The 22,942-nt window shown below is 38.0% G+C and overlaps 1 protein-coding gene across 3 annotated transcripts in view; it reads right to left on the reverse strand.

Moving 5' to 3' along the window:
• Nucleotides 1-9,495: 9,495 nt before the first annotated feature.
• UHRF2 (ubiquitin like with PHD and ring finger domains 2) overlaps nt 9,496-22,942 on the reverse strand; it is a 72,890-nt gene continuing 59,443 nt past the window's right edge. For 2 of the 3 annotated variants that reach the window (XM_024995922.2, NM_001434931.1), the window contains 7 exons: nt 22,768-22,874; nt 19,231-19,393; nt 18,414-18,554; nt 16,534-16,627; nt 16,060-16,217; nt 11,522-11,620; nt 9,496-10,515 (listed from right to left, as the gene is read on the reverse strand). In XM_024995922.2, coding sequence (XP_024851690.1) covers nt 10,369-10,515; nt 11,522-11,620; nt 16,060-16,217; nt 16,534-16,627; nt 18,414-18,554; nt 19,231-19,393; nt 22,768-22,874 — 909 coding nt within the window. In that variant the 3' untranslated portion in view covers nt 9,496-10,368. The remainder of the gene's footprint in view (nt 10,516-11,521; nt 11,621-16,059; nt 16,218-16,533; nt 16,628-18,413; nt 18,555-19,230; nt 19,394-22,767; nt 22,875-22,942) is intronic. The other variant, NR_198873.1, reaches the window with a different exon arrangement.

Here is a 22,942-nt window from a genome sequence, read left to right on the forward strand (position 1 = left end):
GCAACCAGAGTACCTGCCCTGTAGTCAGACTGCCTGGGGTCATTCATATCCCGGCTCCCCTGCATCTCTCCAAACTTCAGACTCCTAGTCTGTGAAATGCTATTATTACCTACCACTCATAGGTGGGAGAGAATATACTGTTTGGAAGTGTCTGGCACAAAGAAAGTGCTCTTCAATGTTAGCTCTCATATCCTCATTCTAAACTTAGGGTCTGGTGTCCTATACTCTACACCCTATACTCCTTGACCCAGCTCAGGAGCCCAACTCCAATTTGACCTACCTTGCATTCAGATCCACCTTCCTTTCCTTTCCTAACAGCCCCTTTCCTCTGGACCATCAGAAAAGTAGAAGGAACATGAGTTGTGACTTCATACAGATTGAATTCAATTCTCAGATAAGCCAACTGTTTTGAGAAAACAGACAAATTCACTTATCTTTTCTTCATTTCAGTTATTTAAGGTATAAAATAGCAATAATAAAAATACTTACCTCAGCCTTGTTGGAAAGATTAAACAAGACAAAGTGAGCACTTGACATAGTGTCTGGCACTCAGAAATCACTAACTTATTCAGCAGACTGACTCATTATGTACCAGGTACCATTCTAAATGGCTTCCCTGGTGGCTCAGCAATCAAGAATCTATCTGCAATGCAGGAGATACAGGTTCGATCCCTGGATCTGGAAGATCCCCTGGCAACCCATTCCAGTATTCTTGTCTGGGAAATCCAGACAGAGGAACCTGGTGGGCTACAGTCCCCTTCCAGCCTCTACAGTCCATAGGGTCACAGAGAATTGGACAGGATCAAGCACGGACACACACACAGCATTTCAGTGACCTATGGATACAAGATGAACAAGATAGTTAAGGCCTCTTTCATGGGGCATCAATTCTAGATGGACAAACACAAAGATTTCACAGGATTAAATATTCTTTAGAAAACAAAAACCAGTATGGTGCGTGGCTAGGGGTTTGGGACTCCTTTATATTGGATGGCAGGGAAGGAAGGATTCTCTTACAAGGTGACATTCAGCCTAAAATCTGAACAAAATGAAACCAGCCATGACTAGATGTGGGGAAGAGGGATCAGGAAGAGGGAGAAGCATGTTTGAAGATGTTAGTATATGTATTTTCCATCTTTAAGCATTTGGCTATTTTCAGTCTCATATGTAAAGGGTTTAAAGAATCCCTGGGAAATAGGGTAGGAAGAAAGAAGATGAGGAATAAAGGCTGGGGTTGAAGAAAGGTGTTGGAGTATTTCTGAAATCAAGAACGGGGAGGAGGGATTTGAGCCTACAGTCAAGATCACAGGGGACGAAAATGGGGTCCAGAAAGGAAAAAATGGGGCCCTGGCTCAGGATGGAGGGAAAAGGAGAAAATGTATGGGGGTGAGGGGTTGGGCTTGGTCCTTAGGTCAGGAAGGGAGGGCAGGATTTGTAACTGGGGAAGTGAGGAGAGAGAAATGAAAATGGGGGAAAGATGCAGGTTAGAAATAGAAGGAAATGGGGGAGGAGGTGGTAAGGGCCTATGGTGGGGACAGGAAGGATTTAGATGCGGAAGAGGAAAGATCATCATTAGCTCAGTGACAAGACAGGTGACTGACTGACAGGAAAGAAAGGTCAGATGACGGGGTGGGGGAGGGGGGTAAAAGTGCTCCAGGGTGAGAAGGGAGTCGAGAGCATGAGCACAAGGCCCAAGGAGGCAGGCGGGAAGAACTCCCTCAAATTAGGGAGAGGAGAAGAAATCGAGAGAATGGGCAGGGGGACAGTGAAAAAGCTGACTTGAGAGCAGTCTCACAAAAGGGAGGGGTGGAGGCAGGAGGAGGCCCAAACTTGGGAGGGAGGCAGGCTGGCAGGAAGCAGACGAGGAGAGGCACAGTAATGAGGGGCAGGCAGCACATGGAGGTGGCAGAAGAGACCGAGGGTCTGCGTTCCCTGGGTGAGAAAGAGCTGGGAGGAGGGCCCAGATGCAGTAGAGTGGGGAGGCCCTTCGATAAAAAGGGTAGAGGGAGGACCCCATCATCAGGAGGGAAATGTGTGTGGGAGGGAGGGCCCTGAGAGAAGAGGAAGGGCAAGAAGTCTTTCTTAGAAGCCAACTAGGCAGCAAGATTTCTGAACTGAGGAAAGCAAGTAAGAGCCAAACCTGAGGACAGAGGTAAGGAAGTGAGCAACAGAGGAGTGACTATCTTAGGGTTAGAATATCTGTGAAATTGAAAACTGAGAGTCCAGAGAGTGGCAAAGCCCTGAGGCCAGAGCTAGTGGAAACTTCCCAGGGGCTTCCCAAGGGGCTGGTTGTGGCCGCAGTAGACAGGGCCCCTGTTGCACCTGTGTGGGTGAGTGATGCTCTCCTACTGCTGCCTCTTCGTTCTGTTCAGGTGTAATTCACTTGCTTCATTCACTACTTGATCTCCTAGTCCTCCCCATTCAGAAGGGCCTCCCGGCTGTGGCTTTACCTGGCCAACTAACTTCAGAGCCTTTGTACACATTGTTCTTCTGGAGGTTTTTCCAGGTCTCTTCCCCACCTCTCATGTATAAATCCCTGGGAATGGGGACTAAGTCCCTGATATTAAAGAAGATACAATCCCTGTTCTCAGATGACCTGTCTCAAAGTTTTGGAACACATGGTCAATCTGGGGGAGGGGGCAGTCTCTGGTGCCTGGAACCAGGAAGAGTTACTAAGATACCTTTTCTGTAAAAGCAGTGCTGCTTAACTATGGTTTAAGAGGCCTTTGAAGGCTAGCCTGGAAATCTACCTCTTTCCTCTGTATCATTGTTCCTACAGGAAATATTTATAAAATTCATCAAGAGATTTCATTTTCTACTTACATTAAGCTACAGGCTATGGCCATCATTCTTTTACAAATTAAGTTCTAAAATGCAGGTTGGAGAGTGCCTGCAACTTCTTCTGAATTCAAGGGAATCAATGAATAATGGAAGGCTGAAAAATCAACTACAAATTATTTTTTTTTAATGGACCTCCATGGCTCTCTGTGGGTCTGGATCTCTTATAGAGGTCTAGGATTTTCAGAACCAATGCAAGAGAGTTTTAGTGTGCTTTTGATCCACTTATTGCATTGTACTTTAACCTCACCAGTAAAAAAGCTTTTATATAGTTGGGAGTATGACAACTGCAATTTCCTACAAAACCACGTCTGAGGAGCATTTGAAAAAACAAAACGAAAACCTTGGTGAGATTCAGAAGATTTAAGTGTTTTAAGTCAGAGCCACAGTCATAAATTCCCAGAAAACAGGGTGGAATCCAACAGCACCAGGAGTGATGTCAGTCATTCCCCAAAAATGCAGAATTTCCCCCAACAGTGCTGCCACTGGGAACTTGATCCAAAATTGCTACTCACTGCAGTAGGAAGCAGCCAAAGCAGAATTAGATACAAACAGATTCTTTCTTAAAAGTCTGGCATAAAGAGTGGAAAAAGATAACTTGCTTGCATTCAAGACATTTTATCTAACGTGAACTACATAAGAATATTAAAGTTCCCTAAAATAGAAGAACTAGATGTTTTTATTGGTTAAGAGAAGTGGCTTCAAATGCATTCCAAAAGACAATGAAGAAAATACTTTCCATGGAAGGAGACAGTTGGGTAGGCTGTTAAATAAACTCGCAAATAGCAAAGGAGTGAGTATAGTGTGTGGTGCTAGCCATGTTGTGGGGCGGGGGAGCGGGGGAGAGTCAGCACTATTTCTGTATTTTGTCAGAAAGACTGCCTTTAGCCTGGGACAGTGCCTGCCATTCACAGAAGTGCTGTCAGACTGGGGTCTAATTCTCCTGAGGAGCAATAGGCAGTTTGGAGACAAGAGGCCGAAAGACCATCCTTACACAACTTACAGCCTCAGTACCATCCTTACACAACTTCATTATTTCCCAGAAACTAGTTGCATTTAGGAATGAAGTCCAAGGTTTTTATATGAAAATGAGAAGAGTCTCTAAAAAGAAACAAGTGCCATGCAACAACCATTTAGACATTTTCAGATGAAATTCAGTCAGGTTACACACAGGTTCTCTTTAGTGTCCAAACCTGGTTTTCGAAGAGCAAAAGGATATAAAAATACTGGAGTTAATAGTCGATACAGTGAAGCAGATAAAGTAGTGGTTAAGTAACACAGCAATGAGTTTCAATTCTAAGTCTGCTCCTGACTACCTTTAGTGACTAAGGATGAATAACTCTCATCTCCAGTAAAGTGGAGATGATGCTACTCGCCTCACAGGGTGTGTATGAATAGGAGTTGGAATGAACACTACCAATGGTGCTCAATTCTTTTTGGACACAGAATGAACACACATGGGAATAGCTGCTATCCCTGCTCCAAAGACATGGATATGCCAGTGAAAACCTTCTCTCCCCCCCGTTTAAAAAAAAAAAAAAGGTTCAAGGAAGAAGAGGAAAACTCCAGGTGGCAGAAATGAAGAGGGAACCCAAAGGACCTGACACTGCAAGGCCAATGGAGGTGGCTGGACTGGATGTGTCTTAGGAACTGGCGTTCCAAAGATGCCAGGGCAGAGAGATGTTAGGAATTGAGGCTGCAGGTATAATGGATAGTAAGAAGTAGAGATGGGGTATGCTTAGAATGGGGAAAGTTCTGTCCCAGTAGGAGGACTGAAAACTTGGTATCTCTAGTTCAGGGTCACAGCAGGAAAGCAAGCTTTCCCTCCCAGGCCATGGGTGGAAACAAAGTCACCAACAAGAATCTTTGCTGCATGTGAACACAGAAGTCAAATTTATACTAGCTGCATTGTGAAAGAGTCCCATTCAACAAAATTAACAACTGGTTCAGTTAAACAGTGGACTAGACTCAGAAAATTCAGTGAATTGGAAGATCTAAGGAAATTACCAGACTGTAGCACAGAGTGGGTAAAGAGACAGATGTAAGAGATATTAAGGTATGGAGGGTAGACTGCTGCAAACTTCTAGGAGGCTGAGAAGGAGATAAAAAAATGGGAGGAGCAATTATTTTTAAAGGAAAAATTAAAAATTCCAGAAATGCATTTTCAATTTAAAGGAATACAGTGAATCCCAAGTAAAGCAAATAGAAATTAATCCACACCTAGATAGATTTTAGTGAAACTCAGAAGTTATTAGACAGAAAAATGTACATCCTTGAAAGAAATAATCAAAATGACATCCAACTTTTTTCAGCAATAAAAGATGTCAGAACACAATGGAATACCTACAGGATGCGACAGAAAGATAACTGGGAACCTACAATTCTAAACCCAGACAATTTAGCTTTCTAAAATCAGTGTGGAAAAAAGACACTTTCAGCCCACAAAGAGAAAACTTACTGTTCATAGACTCACTGAAAAGTCTGGTACAAAAACATCTTGAAGTATTCAACAAGAAACAGTGAGTAAATAGACAAAACTTATCAAGTAAATCAGTAAGTCATGTTTAAAATAACGAGTTTTAAAAATAAGTTATAACAAATATTAAACATTAACATGGAAAATAGGTCAGAAAAGATAATTTGAAGGGAAATAAAAATATACTTGTTTTATTCAGGAAAAAACTGAGCTAATTGACCATTTTATAAATATCAGTATCAATATGCTCTCATGTGTAGGTATATTGAAAGATTAAGGATGATCACAGAATGATAGAAACGTTACCTTTTGGTCATGGGTGTGTGTGTTGGGGGGTCGGGGGAAGATAAAATCTGCTTTAAATGTAAGAACAAGGAGGAAAGAGAAGATTCGTTCCTGTATCCTCCATAACAACAACTGCAATGACAGGAATATACATGCCAGGATAATAAACATAGAGATACTAAGTTCATCTATTAAGAGAAGACTATCCCAAAGCATAAAGTCCAATGAAATAAGTGTCAAGATTTCAACATCTGAATGACTATATTTTGTTTATGAATACCTAAGTATAAAAATAAACAGAAAAGGCAACACTGAACTCATAATTTCTTAGGGAGGGGAATGGGCAAGGTGATTGATTAAAGTATGTCTTTGTTTATAGTATTTTATTTAAAATCTTAAGAATGATCCTAAAATGATCAATACTAGTTAGCTTGTGTATATACTACTTTTATACTTTTTCATACTTTAAAAACAAACAGGAACTTCCATGGCAGTCCAGTGGTTAAGAGTTTGCCTTCCAATGCAGGGGGTGCAAGTGCAATCCCTGGTTGGGGAACTAAGATACCATATACCTCAGGGCCAAAAAACCAAAACATTAAAAAAAAAACAGAAACAGTATTGTTAACAAATTCAAAAAAGACCTTAAAAATGCTCCACATCAAAAAATCTTCAAAAACAAACCCCAATAGGCATAGAACATAGCACAGATGTTACTTTCCTTCCATTTCCTGAGCCAGTTTCTTTGTAATAAAAGAGAAATGTCTTCTTTGTTGGGTTGCTGCAAAGTTTCAGTATCAGTCATAATGTCTGACACATAAATGCTTAACAAATGTGAGCTTCCTCTCAAGAGTTCCTTTATTGTTAAACCTGTTTTTGAAAGGCTTCTTGGTGGGTATGGCATAAGCCCTCTTGAAGGAGGTCGTCATTAACCCCACCATAGAGCAGCCAGAACTTAAACAAGACTGGGAAAGAGACTCTTGGAGGGCACAAACAAAACCTTGTGTGCACCAGGACCCAGGAGAAAGGAGCAGTGACCCCACAGGAGACTAGCCCATGAGTGTCCAGAAGTCTCTGGCTGAGGTGTGGGTCAGTGGTGGCCTGCAGGTTTGGGGGCACTGCGTGCAGCAGTGAGAGCATGGGACCGTTTGAAGGAGGTAATCTTCATTACCTCCACCATACTGTGGCCTCAGGTCAAGTAACAGGGAGTGAAAACAGCCCAGACCATCAACAGATTGGATTAAAGATTAACTGAGCATGGCCTCACCCATCAGAACAAGACCCAGTTTCCCCCTCAGTCAGTCTCTCCCATCAGGAAGCTTCCATTAGCCTCATGTGTATGCAGGTCAGGAAGCAGCAGTTAGAACTGGACATGGAACAACAGACTGGTTCCAAATCCTGAAAGAAGTACGCCAAGGCTATATATTATCAACCTGCTTATTTTAACTTATATGTAGAGTACATCATGAGAAACGCTTGGCTAGAGGAAGCACAAGCTGGAGTCAAGATTGCCAGGAGAAATATCAACAACCTCAGATATACAGATGACACCATTCTTACGGCAGAAAGCGAAGGACTAATGAGCCTCCTGATGAAAGTCAAAGAGGAGAGTGAAAAAAGTTGGCTTAAAACTCAACATTCAGAAAACTAAGATCATGGCCTCTGGTCCCATCACTTCATGGCAAATAGACAGGGAAACAATGGAAACAGCGACAGACTTTATGTTTTGGGCTCCAAAATCACTGCAGATGGTGATTGCAGCAATGAAACTAAAGGATGCTTACTCCTTGGAAGGAAAGTTATGACCAACCTAGAAGCATATTCAAAAGCAGAGACATTACTTTATCAACAAAGGTATGTCTAGTCAATGCTATGGTTTTTTCCAGTAGTCATGTATGGATGTGAGAGTTGGACTATAAAGAAAGCCGAGCACCGAAGAATTGATGCTTTTGAACTATGGTATTGGAGAAGACTCTTGAGAGTCCCTTGGACATCAAGGAGATCCAAACAGTACATCCTAAAGGAAATCAGCCCTGAATATTCATTGGAAGAATGAAGCTGATTCATCATCATTCATTGATGCTGAAGCTGAAACTCCAGTACTTTGGCCACCTCATGCGAAGAGTTGACTCACTGAAAAGACTCTGATGCTGGGAGGGATTGGGGGCAAGAGGAGAAGGGGACGACAGAGGATGAATGGCTGGATGGCATCACTGACTCGATGGACGTGAGTCTGAGTGAACTCTGGGAGTTGGTGATGGACAGGGAGGCCTGGCATGCTGCGATTCATGGGGTCGCAAAGAGTTGGACACAACTTAGAGACTGATCTGATCTGATCTGATAACTTACTAAATGTAACAGAATCCAGTAAAAATCTCATCTTTCAAACTTATGCCTAAGAGACAATCAAATATTATGTCCCACCTTCCTGATGGACAACTACAACACTTATGAAGAAGTCTTGCTGCCTACCCAGCCACACTTTTAAGTCTAAATCTGGTCACTCTTGAATTCTAACTACCAATTTAGAAGAAAATAGGTTAAACTGTACCACATGGTTACAACTGGCAAAATCTATTCTGTTTGAAAGGCTTTTGACATTTCAAAATGCAAATTATAAAAGGCAAAGAAAAAAAAAAGATTCAGGAGATATACACAAATTAAAGATACGAAGATAGCAAGTAATAACAATTTAAAGTCTATTTGGGTCCTGATTCAAACAAACTTAAATATCCATTTATGATATTTGAGACAAGAGAAATTTGAACAAATATTTACTAGATTTGAGGATATAATTACCATTAAATTTTTTAAACTTCCTATGCTTTATGTTAAAAAACCTTGAAGTCTTCAAAAAAAGCTTGAGCAACATAAAACTGTTTAGCTTTGAGACATTCTTGACACTTCTGAACATGTTAAACTGTAATCAGTTTTTTTATTCACAGTCTATCATTTTATAGCAAAGTTAAATAAATAGATACCATAAATGTGGGAATCTTTTGTTTTCCTAATAAAAGTAGTAGAACCAGTTCAAGTAGTTGAAACTGGAAGGTATTCCCCACTCTTCATGCATCAATATGGCCAACACCAGATGATGCAATTTAATGATTCATTTTCAACCTAATTTATTCAAAATAAAAACAATTCCAATGTTTAAAACTAGCCCTCGCTGACAGTAGCTCCAATCACTGTGTTTGAGCTTAACTGAATGCAGGAAAAGTTCTGAAACCAGTCTGGCTTATATTCAAGCGTAAGCCTATGTAGCCCAAAGTAGATTGCCAGGTGTAGACTCAGACGGCCTGTGTATAGCACAGCTCTGTCACTCCCCTGTCCAGTGAACTTTGGCCAGTTTCTTAACCTTTCTGTGACTTTGATATTCATCCATAAGAAGGGGATAAGAAGTTCTGCCTATTAGGACTGTCAGTAGGGTTAAGTGAATACACATGAAAATGAACAAATGCAAAGCAAATATTCAATAAATATAGCTATATTTCTGACTCTGTATTCAAGGGCAGGAAAAATGACTCAATAATATTAAAACTTTTGTGAAAATTTAGTTTCAGAAACTAGAACTGTTTTAGAATATTCTCATGTCTGTGAAACAAGTATCACTGATTATGCTAAAATTGAACATAAGACTGAGTTGTTATAGATAAAATAGTCACTAGGTTCTTAATTTGAAAATTTCCCCCATTTAGTTAAAAAAAAAAAAAAATCAAATTCAGGGTGAAATCTATCCTTTAGTACTTAAGATTTCATACCAAAAATTAAGAGTAAAAAATTGTGCATAATGTCTGTTTCAGTAAAAACACACACTGAAATACTCTGGAAGTGACTGATCCTTAAATATACCTACAAATATAAGCCATACAAATGTAAAAAAGTGAAGCAAGATGAGCTTTTTTCTGATCATAAAATATTTATTAAGGTATACTTTAGGGAATATAGTGAATATAAAATTTAGGATCACAATATGAAGCAATTTCAATCCTCTCAAAAAGTCAGCCCAGTCCTCAATGCTCTGCAGATGTAAAACCACTGGTGAGACTCACTAAAAGCAGTTTGACTAGTACAGAAGAGGCTTTTCATGAAATTTACAACTAGATCATCTGAATACCTCTTTTAAGTGCAAAACCACACCACATTACACTAATGCAGCAACGATGCATTCATATTGTTCTCATTAGTAGTCAACTTGCATAAAACACCAGAAAAAAGCACAATGGAGCTCACAAAATGGGCTAAAAAATGAACCTGTTCTTGCAAAACACACACTGAAATGGAAGAAGACATTAAAAATGTATTATGCACACTACAGAAGCTGCGTTCATTCCAACAATCTCAAGTGTCACTTCCTTTTCTAAAATCAAATTACATGAACCAGGCACAACTAATATTTGGGAGGCAGTGTGTAGCTAAAATTTCATTTAACTAATTTCTCAATGATTTAAAAAATCCCCATAAATCTTTTCTGTCCTGAGGTAGTTGCAAAATAAATCATAACTTGGATATCAACTAGAGCTGAGGCTTTGACTTCTTACTCCTTAAAACTAGTTGTTAACTGACAAGAACTACCTTTTGATATTTAAAAGACAGTTGAGAAATGGGCCTCTCACTACACACACAAGATGATGGCTATGTAGGAAAGAGGATTAGCTGCTTCAGAACGTGAGATATGGTCCACCATTGCTTCCACCCTCCCAACCACCCCCAACCATTTTAGATTCCTTATTGTCCAAAAAGCCATGGGGAGCAACACAGTAGTAGACAGATCATCGTCCTTTGCTGTAGCCAGGGAAGAAAAGATCAAGTAGAGTCTGCAGAACCGCATTGGGAATCATGATGTAATTCTGGCCAAGATCATGCCGGCAAGCAGGACAGGAGAACACTTGAGCCTTAAAGGAGCGCTGCAAACAATCCTAAGGCAAAACCAAAAGCAAAATGAAAAGTAAACACACCTGATTTCATCTGAGGGTAAAGCACATAGAAAATACTCAACAATTTAGGCTTTTGAATTGAACTAGAAACTTACTGTTTGGCAACAAGAGAAACATAAAAGATGAACAACTGTCAAAGCCTGAACCTGCAGTAGAAAATGAACTTACAAACAAGGCTTCAGTTTCACCTCTAACACACACTGTGAGACTTCAGGCAAATGACAATTTTTATATAAATTTCCTCATTCAGTGAATTGAGTGTTAGAATTCTGCATGGTTCCTACTAGCCTCACCCAGATTGGATTTTAATCCTTATCTTTCCTGATGGGGCACTAAAGAAAAAAAAAAAACAAAAAAAACTCAGGAATTCCCTCCGTAAAACTACATTATCTATTTTATATAATGTGTTTTCCAAAAAGATACTATTTAACTGACTCAAGGTCAGATAAAAACACTTATGTGGAAAGTCTGTTTCCATTTTACAAAAGAAACTAAACCTCAGAAGTTAGGTCAGGACATATAACCACCAAGCAGTAGAACAAGATTCCAACCTTGGTTTGACTGAAATTCAAATTCCTTTTATACCACACTGATAAGACAATACACAACTCCTCTGGGTATGCTGCCAGACAGAATTTGTTCTAGATTCTGTTAAGTACACCGACTTATTTCAGTTTGCACTATAACATATGAGACATACATAAGTTTTAATAGAAAACACCAGCAACACCTAACTTTCTTTTCCATTTCAATTCATCTTCAATAATTTCAAACATGGTAGAATGTGGAGACTATATAGATTTGAACTGTTGTAGAATTAAAATATGCATTCACCACCAAGATGAAATTAAATGCTTCCTATCCTGCAAGGTTCCTTATCTATTCTGCTTCATGAAAAAAAACTGCTTTTTCATGAGCTAAAAACAGGTTTGGAGGTTAGTGTGCCTCCTTGCCTAATAAGGGAAAATGAGAAAGGAATTCTACTTACTTTACAGACATTGTGCAGGCAATCTGTTGTCACAGGCTGGTAAACTAGCTCCTGGCAGCATACACACATAAAAGATTGTTCCAATTTTTTCAGAAAATTCTAAAATGGTACCCAAGCAAAAGAAAAAAAGGTTAGCATTTCATAACATACTAACAGAATTCTAAATAATTGGGGGGAAAAGTGTCAATCGCGTTTAGTATATACGCTTTCTATCAAGAAAAAAAAATCAAGTAGTGGTTGTAACTACAAGCAAATGTGTAATAGGAAACTGCAGAAATCTCATCCATAAGATAAACATATTAGTTTTTAAATCTTAGGATTCAGTCACAAAGTTTGCAAAGTCAAGATATGACTTTAAAAAGAAAACATATTTCAGAGATTACTATTTTTCACTTGAAAAAAATCATGAACAACTTGTCTCAAGGTCATTACATAAAGATTTTCAAAAAGCTCCATGTTATTCTAAATATATCTATATATATTCTAATATATCTATTCACCCTTTTCTCTTATAAAACTTCAATACTTATTTTTTATGCTGAAAAAGATGAAACCACTTGGCAATAATACTCTAGTATAAAAAACCCCAAAGAATCAATGTATTTATATTCCTAGGATAATTTTCTGTGATATTTTGCCCCAGTCCAAAAATCCCCTATTTTCCTATTGCTAACATTTACTCAAACTGGGATTAAATTATAGAAGGTCAAGCTTTCTAAAGCAAACATGATCAAATGAGTACTCTTTAATCTTCAAAAGCCATTATTGTGTTCTATTTTATCCAAGCTGTTTAACCTAGAAGGAAAAGTAGTTTTTTGAATAGTCACCAGGATAATCCTCCACTCAGTTATTTTTGGGTAGTGGGGGAGTGTATTTTATATTTGTTCTTTCTGTTAATAGAAAAAGTAGAATCTACAAGAATTTCAGGTAAAAAAAACCCAAACAAAGAAGGATTACATTTCATATTTATATCTTGATACTAACTTTTAAAGTATTATCCAACACACTAGAAGAATATACCGGTTCCGGGGAGATGTGGAGAAAACTTTAATACTAAGTCCGTCTCTCTGTCAAACGACTTTATTTCCCCAGTACCTTCACAGTGCAATATAAACATATGTAGCATCAACATTTTGAGTTCCTACAATGTGCTAAGTACTCATTTACAGAGAGTAACAAAAAGGCCAAGTCTCTGTTCTCAGAGAACTTTATATTCCTTTAGGAGAGCAAATTTTTAAAAATTCAATTTCAGATATTCATAACTGAGGAAACAAAGCAAATTAAAGCAACAGTAAGGAGGGTCTATTTTAGAAAATATAGCCAGGAAGTGTAGTACTTCCCTAGTACTTTGGGGAGTGTAGTACTTTGTAGAGACTTACAGGATATGAAGGAATGAGCTACATGAAGATAAAGAGAGGAGAATGCCAGTCAGAGAGACAGCATAAAGGTCCAGGAATAGGAACAGGTTCAGTGTGTTTAAATAGCACAAATGTCACTGTGGCTGAAGCAGTTTGAGGGGGAAGAGTGGCAAGAGGGGAATGCAGAGGTTGGTAGGGATGCCAGATCAGGTAAGGCCTTGGGAAGGTGTTTGGATATAAACATACATATGTAATATATGTACTTATTTAAAAGTCACAGCTGGCTAAAATCTGATTTTTTGTTCTTGGTTTATCTGAAGAAAATGGGCATGAAGCCTATGCAGGGTAACCACTAGCAGCAAGGTTACAGTCACCTGACCTAGGTATGTAAGATCCTGCCACTAGAGGGCAGGGTTTTATTGTTTGTTTGAGAACTGTCAAGTGCTGACTTTCATATAAAAGTTACACTGAAAGAAGAGATTGAAAAGTATACTTGATTTGCACATATCTATCAAGTCTTGCAGGATTTGATGACTTTGATTTTTTTAATTGATAAACAGGATATATTAAAAGCCTCATATTGAAGTCTAATACATAAGTTCCACCCAGACAACAAATGTGCAAAAGAGAACTTTCATGTGCACCAGATGTCATTATCCTTCACCTGTATCTGCTACTCTGTCTTCTGCCCACTCATAGCTAGGACTCACCTGAGTTACCAACTAACCCAGCTGTATCCTCTCCAACCAGAAAATTAGACCATAATCAACAACTGCTTGTTGTTTCTTACTTGCTCTAAGTGAAAATGACTCTTACATACCAGAGTCAAGACGCTCTATGCCTGAGACTCTAGGCTAAAAAGCAAGTTAACACTTCTCACAGAGTTAACTCACTTTTCTCTGTTCTCCAAACATGTAAGTCTCATTCTACCCAAGGACAACCCAAAATATTATATTTATAGACAAAACAAACAAAGAAAAAAACTCTCCAATATCAGTCCAAAGGGTATTTCATAAATCTCCTTCACTCCAAACAGTGAACTTCCAGATATTCAAGCTGGTTTTAGAAAAGGCAGAGGAACCAGAGATCAAATTGCCAACATCCGCTGGATCATTGAAAAAGCAAGAGAGTTCCGGAAAAACATCTATTTCTGCTTTATTGACTATGCCAAAGCCTTTGACTGTGTGGATCACAATAAACTGTGGAAAATCCTGAAAGAGATGGGAATACCAGACCACCTGACCTGCCTCTTGAGAAACCTATATGCAGGTGAGGAAGCAACAGTTAGAACTGGACATGGAACAGACTGGTTCCAAATAGGAAAAGGAGTACATCAAGGCTGTATATTGTCACCCTGCTTACTTAACTCATATGTAGAGTACATCATGAGAAACGCTGGGCTGGAAGAAGCACAAGCTGGAATTAAGACTTCCGGGAGAAATATCAATAACCTCAGATATGCAGATGACACCACCCTTATGGCAGAAAGTGAAGAACTAAAGAGCCTCTTGATGAAAGTGAAAGAGGAGAGTGAAAAAGTTGGCTTAAAGCTCAACATTCAGAAAACTAAGATCATGGCATCCAGTCCCATCACTTGATGGGAAATAGATGGGGAAACAGTGGAAACAGTGTCAGACTTTTATTTTTGGGGGCTCCAAAATCACTGCAGATGGTGACTGCAGCCATGAAATTAAAAGACGCTTACTCCTTGGAAGGAAAGTTATGATCAACCTAGAAGCATATTCACAAGCAGAGACATTACTTTATCAACAAAGTTCCGTCTAGTCAAGGCTATGGTTTTTCCAGTGGTCATGTATGGATGTGAGAGTTGGACTGTGAAGAAAGCTGAGCACGGAAGAATTGATGCTTTTGATCTGTGGTGTTGGAGAAGACTCTTGAGAGTCCCTTGGACTGCAAGGAGATCCAACCAGTCCATCCTAAAGGAGATCAGTCCTGGGTGTTCATTGGAAGGACTGATGTTGAAGCTGAAACTCCAATACTTTGGCCATCTGATGCAAAGAGCTGACTCATTTGAAAAGACCCTGATGCTGGGAAAGACTGAGGGCAGGAGGAGAAGGGGACAACAAAGGATGAGATGGTTGATGGCATCACCGACTCAATGGACATGAGTTTGGGTAGGCTCTGGGGGTTGGTGATGGACAAGGAGGCCTGGCATGCTGCAGTTCATGGGGTCGCAAAAAGTCAGACATGACTGAGCAACTGAACTGAACTGATTCATTCCTTAGTCTAAAAAGCGTATCAGGAAGATTTTTCCATAATGATGACTAAAAGCAACACAAAAACTATGAGGGTTTCCTCTAAATCCACATAAAAGGTGCATATAAGATATGCATTAACCCCATTTCAAACACACAGAAGTTCTGGCCAATGCCCTCAGAAAATGAAGAAAACATGGGAAGGAAAAAACTACTAAAAGGTGATCAAATGGAATTTCAAGAGAGGTTACTAGAGTTCACCCCCAACAGCTGCACATCACATACACAGGAAAGAAAACAGAAGAGTAATGCACTATACCTGACAAAGGTCTAATATCTAAGAAAACTGAAGAATCAAATTTATAAGTAAACTGAGAGACAAAAACAGTGAGCCAAGAATGAATGGACAATTTACATTTGGAACCTTTACCTTTTGGGATTTGATAATAAAAATTCATTGCAAACACAGCTTAACACAAAACCCAGATATCAGTTAAACTTGAAATTCCTTTTCACTTTAAAATGTTATGATTATCAAAGAAAACAAAAAAATAAAAAACACAGGAAATACTTAAATGCTGGTTTTTATTTTACTCCTAGGCTAAACATACGAGCACTGAAAATTGTGCTGAACTGCTTAAGACTTATTCTATTAGGTAACTTGGAACAAAACTTTCCTGATGAGGTTTAGATTAAATTGAATGTGTTTCACAACTGAAAATGCTCCCTATGAACAGTACCTCATACAGTTTAAGCACAAAGTAGTCAAAAAACCAACATCTAAGAGGCCTAAAATCAACTTAAAAGCATTTGAGTGCTGCCTCATTTCTGAAAGGAGCAACTGAATGAGAAGCCTGGATAAAAGGATCAAGTTTTAACTGCCTTGTGAAAATGATAATTCATAGGGAAATTATTTTTCATCATTTATTAATATTAGAAACTCTTTTAAAAAATCTTTACATACTGGTCCTTCCACAAGAGATGCAAGAACTTCATCCCATAGCTTCTGGTTTTGATGATCTTCTCTGATTAGATGTTGCTGCTGAGGGGTCAGTTGGAAAGCCTCAACTGCTTCTGCTGAATCTGATGGTTTGAGGACTTTGGAGGCACTTGGACAATCATCTAGATTTATTTAAAAATATATCAGCAGACTACAAGTGGTTCTAAGCAGATGAGTTAACCGGCACCAGTTATGCTTAACATGAAGATAACAAGCATAAAGCAGCATCTAACTTTCCCATAGTTTAGGATACTTTGCTGTTTAGGCTCTGACATTTTTCAAATACACAAATATCCCACCCCACTCCACCCCCACCATACACACACACAAAAAAAACCCCTTTTCTTTTAATTTCTTATGAGTTTTCAGCTTACTCTTAGTATTTCCCTTTATTAAAAACTAAGTTATTTGTATTTACATCCTTAGATCATTACCTACCATCTGCAGATGGCCTTTTTGAGGTTCCTCTGGCCTTCTTTGACTGTCCTTTGGTCTTCTTCCCTTCCTTATCAGAAGGGTAACCTACTGGATACTGATGAGGGGAAAAAGCGCAATGTAGATTTAACCTTCATAGAGAAGAGAGGTTAAAGGGGAATGGGGAGGGATCTATACTTTCCCTAAATTAAAAGGATTTATATAAAGGACACAGACATTGAAACAGAATTCAAAGGACAAAAGATTATTAAAAATCCCCCAATTCAGTGTAAGAATATAGTTTTGACTGTAAAGATATTCTATTTTATAACATCATGATCTTAGTTTCAGACTGAAAAGAGAAAAGAACAGTCTACAAGTTGTGACTAGGTGGCTTAAAAAGTTTGAGGAAGAAAGTAGAATTAGATAGAAAGGTAAGTCTCTGCCTCCGAAAATTAACAGGCAGATAGGGTAAGGCAGGAGAGCTTTTAGAAGACCTAAAGCCACTACTGAATCCTTTATCAACTAAAAGGTAAGACTTTAAGGAGTAAATTCTACCCAGTTACCCTTGTGTTTTATTGGCTATACATTTTTTTGGACATGCTTTGTGATAACACTCATATTTAAAGCTCAAAATGTTACAAGTCTCAATGATATTAACTCATCATAGCTGATTGGCTTACATGCTTCTTTCTGTTCAACTGTTTCACATTTAACCTATCTAGAATACTGCTCTGCTGAACAGTAGACCTGAAAAAAAAAATGTTTTGAAAATGGATTTAACAATAGGTTTTAAAAGTATTTATAAAAGGAATGATTTTGGCAGTTATTTTAGCAGCTGACGGATCTCATTTAAACAATTCCGTGAGTTTAAAAAGAAAAAACTAAACAAAACAAAACAAAAAAACAGACTTGCACTAGAAGAGACACACTCACCTGCCTGTGTGGTCAGACACTTGCCCATAGTTCAGCCCCTACACATGCAGTGTGGGCAGAGCCAGGGGAAATGACAAAGCTGGTAGTCTTTACGAGAAGCACAGTGATGGGGAATGATGGAGGATAAACTCAAACCATGCTCTGAAGTCAGTGTCAGGGACAAAGTCTAGGGTGTATAGGCAGTGGAGGGGGAATGTAGCCATACCATCCATTATGCACACAAAACTAACAAAGTCTTACATGGGTTAACAGCTAAGCATGGGCAAAGAGAAAAAAAAAGGCAAAGCACTAAAGGTGGTGACAGGACAAGGAAGCAGCTTGGAGGGGGGAGAGAGAAAAGGGGTGAGGAAAAGTGAGAAGGGTAGAAAGCAGACCACTCTTATAAGCCACCTCCCCCCTTCCCCTACCAGAGACACACCCCCTGTGCCCTCTAGGATAAAACTTCCCTTCTCAAGGCCTCCTATACCTCAATTTCAGGTATCCCTTTCCCTCATACTTAAAAGTCCAGAGTGAATTGGAAATACAGTTGACCCTTGAACAATGCAGGAATTTAGGGTGGGGCCAATTGTACAGAAGTCAAAAATGAGTAACTTATGGTTGGCCTTCTGCATCTGGGGATTTAACCAACTGCAGAAATGTACTGCAATATTTGCTATTGAAAAAAAAAATCCGTGTATAAGTGGACCCATTTAGCTCATGCCTGTACTGTTCAAGGGTCAAATGTATTTTACTTTTCATTGTCAAGCCCAGTTTTCCCCAAGCACAATTCTTGGTCTTAGGGCAGTTTGATACCTAGGAGGCTGTTTTTTTACTTCTTTTCCTTTCCTATACTTGTGTGATCTCATTCCTCACCCCTTACAGTCCACTGATCAACTGCTGTGGGTTATATCCAGTGTTAAGGCACACAGATAGTACACAGGCATACATTTTTATGAACATACATGTAGCCTAGACAAATGTAATCTAACCTGTAAACGAAGACATAGTCTCCTTGACCGTTCTATTCCTTCTGAGGTCCAAGGAGCAGGTTCAACATCATCTCTCCTTAAAAGATAGCGCCAAACCAAGAATCCATGGCTTGATGAAATCTCTGGCCAGTATTTCACCACCTAAATCATAATATTTCAGCTAGTTTGAGATGTACAGTTTAGACTTAATCATAATGTCACGTTAGTGTTCTAAGTAAACTTGGCAGAACTAAATGCAACTTTGAAAGATACTGGCTTTGCTGGAATAGTAAGTAGAAGTATGCACTAAAATATTGTTTTGACTTTATTTCTTAATTATGATAATTCCCATAAGGACAGACTGCTATAAATTTCAAGTTGTAGCAAGATTATGTTCATTAATATAATTTTACATAGTAGATTAAAATGGTGGCAGTAGATGCCTTCGTTTTTAAAACAAAGAATGCATCCTATTTTAAAATTATAATGTGCTCTACTTTGAAAAATCTATTAGTTAGAATAATTCTGGAAGATACAAGAATTCAATATTTACAACGGCCAAGTTATTTGAACAGTTTTATCATAAGAGAATATCACTTATAAAAAACTTAACCCCAAATATAACTTTGCCTTTAGGGACTTTAGGTAAGTCTTAAAAGACAAGTATCAAAATTAAGAGCTCATTTTGTGCCTGTTTTATTTCTAGAAAAAGTAGAAAGACCAACTAAGAAGCTCTATTGTTTCCTTTAGCCCACCCACAGTAGAGCAGTTCCCTGTGGCAACCCTGTCTTGAAAGCCCAGAAGAATGACTAACAAGATGTCATGCCAGATAGAGCACCTTATAAATGCCATCATATCTGTTGCCTTCTTCAGGAGCATATTTGCTGATCTTCCTCCCTTTAAAACTGCGTATCACTCTGACTGGCTTACCAGCTCTCCAATTCCGAGACTCTGCTCCAATTTTATCATCCAATGGAGCATCACAGTTTAGGGCCAATGCCCTAAAAAATAAAACAAAGTCTTTATACCAAGTAATCTTTCTTCAAGTATATAATCACATCATTAGCTAACTTAAAAGGTGAATTATGCCTTACCTGATGGTTAAGATTCTATGATTCTTTCCATATTATTCCAGATAATAGGATTATGCTTTCCCCCACCAGCAGAGAAGACAAATCAGTTTTCTGATGTCACCCCCAAGCCAGGGGATTGGTTCTCAGATAGCCTGTAGGGTTCTTCTGAAAGTAATAACATCTGTGCCACGTATAATAGAAAACAACTAGAAATACATGGAATTTTCTTTAAATAACGTTGTTGAGGGAAGGGAGAAAGTTGGAAAACTAAAGCAAGTTGACTGCTGTAACCATTATTTTTGATAAGGGAATAAGGTTAAATTGTTGGAATAATGTAGAAAGAAATCCAGAAAAATAAATTTGTCTGCAAGGTACAAATGACCTTTCTTGGTCTACTTTGCATATTCCAGACAGAGATTCCTTAAAGTTTACAAGATAATAAAGAACAAGTTTAATATGAAGATATCCTTTAAAGATTTCCAGTAAAAAGATAAGTTTAAATAAAACTGAAGCATTCAAATACCTGTGCTAAATCATGACAATAAAGATTTTTGGCTGCTCAAGATCACTACATTTTACTGATGACACATGAACAAGGAGGAACCCTGAGCTGGAAGCAGCACTTGATTTAGCTGAACCTTCCTTAGTATGTGTACTCATCTCGTAGTAACTAATCAGTAAGGTTATTAGATGTTATTCTTGGGGAAACATAGTCCTGCTCTCCAAGACAAACTAGAACTATTTAAAGTTAGTATTTTTCCTCTAAGATAGTGGTAGCCAACCTATTTGGCACTAGAGACCCGTTTCATGGGACACAATTTTCCCATGGAATGGGGGTGGGGAGGATAGTTTCAGGATGATTCAAGCACATTCCATTTATTGCACACTTTATTTCTATTATTATCATATCAACTCCACCTTCAGATCATCAGGCATGAGATCCGTGAGGTTGAGGATTCCTTCTGTAAGACACCTGTATCCTAACTTAAGTGCAAAGAATCCACTGAGAACATTTAAGGTTAAAAATATACAGACACCCTCCCCTGAAATCTGAATCAGATATGAACAAAATACTTTTTTCCAGGATATAGTTCTTTTTATGCAGGCTCAAAAAAATAAAATTAGGACTAAATGACTCATTTATTATAGTCTCTATCATAGTTAAAGTAAATGAACTTAAGTGTTTTGTTATAAAAAAAATTTTTTAGGTGTCATTAAAACTCATCAAGTTATCATTTTTTGGTTAAAATCTCATATGAGAAATGCATTAAAACCCTGTCAGGTAGAAGAAACTGTAGCCATCAATTCCAGCATTGGTATTATTTATGGAATATCTACTGAGATACATATACTTCATCCCCTAAAAGAACTGAGATAGAGATATGTACTATCTTCCTGTTAATGAGTAGAATGCTTTGGTGCCACAGGTACCTTCCGTCATAATGACTGCCACCACTAACTGGGATTATTAACTCACTTCCAGTTTCACGTAAGTGTGCAGTCTGTTCAAGTCTGTGTAAAGAGTCCAAGAGGATGAAACTAGGCAAAACAAAAGGCTTTTCCAATACTCTGTCCACAGCTCAATCGGTTGCCTCTAATTGTCCCGATAAAGGATGGTCAGGTTACCTGCTGCCCTTTTCAGTTTCATAAAGTGGAAGAGCTGAGAAGAAACAGGAACAAACTTCTTAAAACCAAGGAGCAGGTATCAAACTACCTCTCAGTAGAGAAGCAAAAAGGAATTAGACCATATACACTCCAGGAAAGAATATACTATGGTTCAAAGCTAAGGGTCTTTTACTCCAGTTTTCATGTTTATAGTAAGACACATAGGTATCTTTGCTGAAGAGGTCTTTACAATCACAAGGCGTACGCACAGCTCAGTGTATAAGTTAAGTGAAGGAATGTTAACATCTCTGTGATAAGTTAATCCTGAATTGTTCTCTGAGTTACTATTTCATTTTCACTACCTTCTTCATTAATATAGACATTTTTACTGTCTGTCAATTATTTTCTGAGATTGTAACATATGATAAACAGGGTATACTTATTAGATTTTTCCAAGCTTGAAAAGAAACTCTCATGTACAAGTGCAGGTAGTTACAAAGGAAGTTTCATTCAAGTCAAATAATCTTATTATTTTAAAAAATATATAATTTTCAGATTTGACATGAAAAAGCCTTTTTGCAAATTCAAGATACATTGACAATACACATCAAAATATTTCTAATTCTTTTTAAGATCATTCCTCCTAAAGAATTGCTTCCTCATTAGCAAAAGACTGCATAGGGACTAGACTTCTACCTCAACAATGTTTTCACCAGCAAATCTGACCTGTCTCCTCTGCTGGTTCAATATAATAATCCTACTGTCAGAAATAATATAGAAGGAAGACATAAAAACAGATTCTATATAACTTGGTATACAATAAAAGTCTTGAAACCACAAAGTATATTCTTCACATAGTAATCAGAAATTAAGGGCACACTACTTAAAACTGAGTGATTTAGACTCAGGCAAGCAAAACTCACTTTTATTCAATATTTCACAAAATATTCTTAATAATAAAACACAAAAAATTTCAACTTTATCATTGCAAAATTATCACTATGACAAGTTACAACGTGGTCATTGCTATCTGATGGTTTGGGTCACTTAATCTATTTCTGGTGCTAGCATGCATTTACAGAATACAACATTTGAAGTTAAACTTTATATTCCAATGAAGCTGGAATATCATAAATACTTCTATACGATAAAGTTGGCACAAGGTGGCTCTTTCATAATGATTTTTTTTTAGACACTTAAAAGACATAAATTCTAAAAGCACCTTGTGTAGTTCTGATTAAGTTATCTGATGTTTCATGCACATAAATGTGGCTCCCAAACATAACCCTATTTCACATTAGTCTCTTCTAATAAGAAGTCTGTCACTTTAAAAGATAAATTTGTGTTTAGTAGAACAAAATTTGACCTATGTGGTAGTAGACAAGCCATCTTCACCTTAATTTCACTTAAATTATATAGGTTTCTTTTCTTCAAAGTTTTCAACATGTTTCCAAATGCAAAGCACACATATTAAGACTGGGAATTACGTCATTTAAAAAAGAGTAATAAAAATAAGTTAAAAGCTTATAAGTATTTATATACTAATCAGGTAATAAGATTTTTATTTTAGCTATATTAACTTACACTTTAGGATTCTTCTCTACAGTGTAAGTTATAAATTATAGTCCTATATTCCAACTGTTAATACAAAGCCCAAATTCTAAACAATTTTTATAAACTCCAACAATAAAGAGTACCTGTTCATGTTTGTTAATGTTTGATCAGCCGATGGTGCACCAATTCTTTTATTACCAGCAAGATTTTTACCACCACTCCCAGTGTATGTGAATTCATCACCTCGGTCCTGCAGAAGAACATTTTTGGCATTAAACATCTAAATCCAGGTAGGATTTCACCCATTCTTATTTCATA

The sequence above is a fragment of the Bos taurus genome, chromosome 8 (assembly GCF_002263795.3).
Source record: "Bos taurus isolate L1 Dominette 01449 registration number 42190680 breed Hereford chromosome 8, ARS-UCD2.0, whole genome shotgun sequence".
Taxonomy (NCBI): Eukaryota; Metazoa; Chordata; class Mammalia; order Artiodactyla; family Bovidae; genus Bos; species Bos taurus.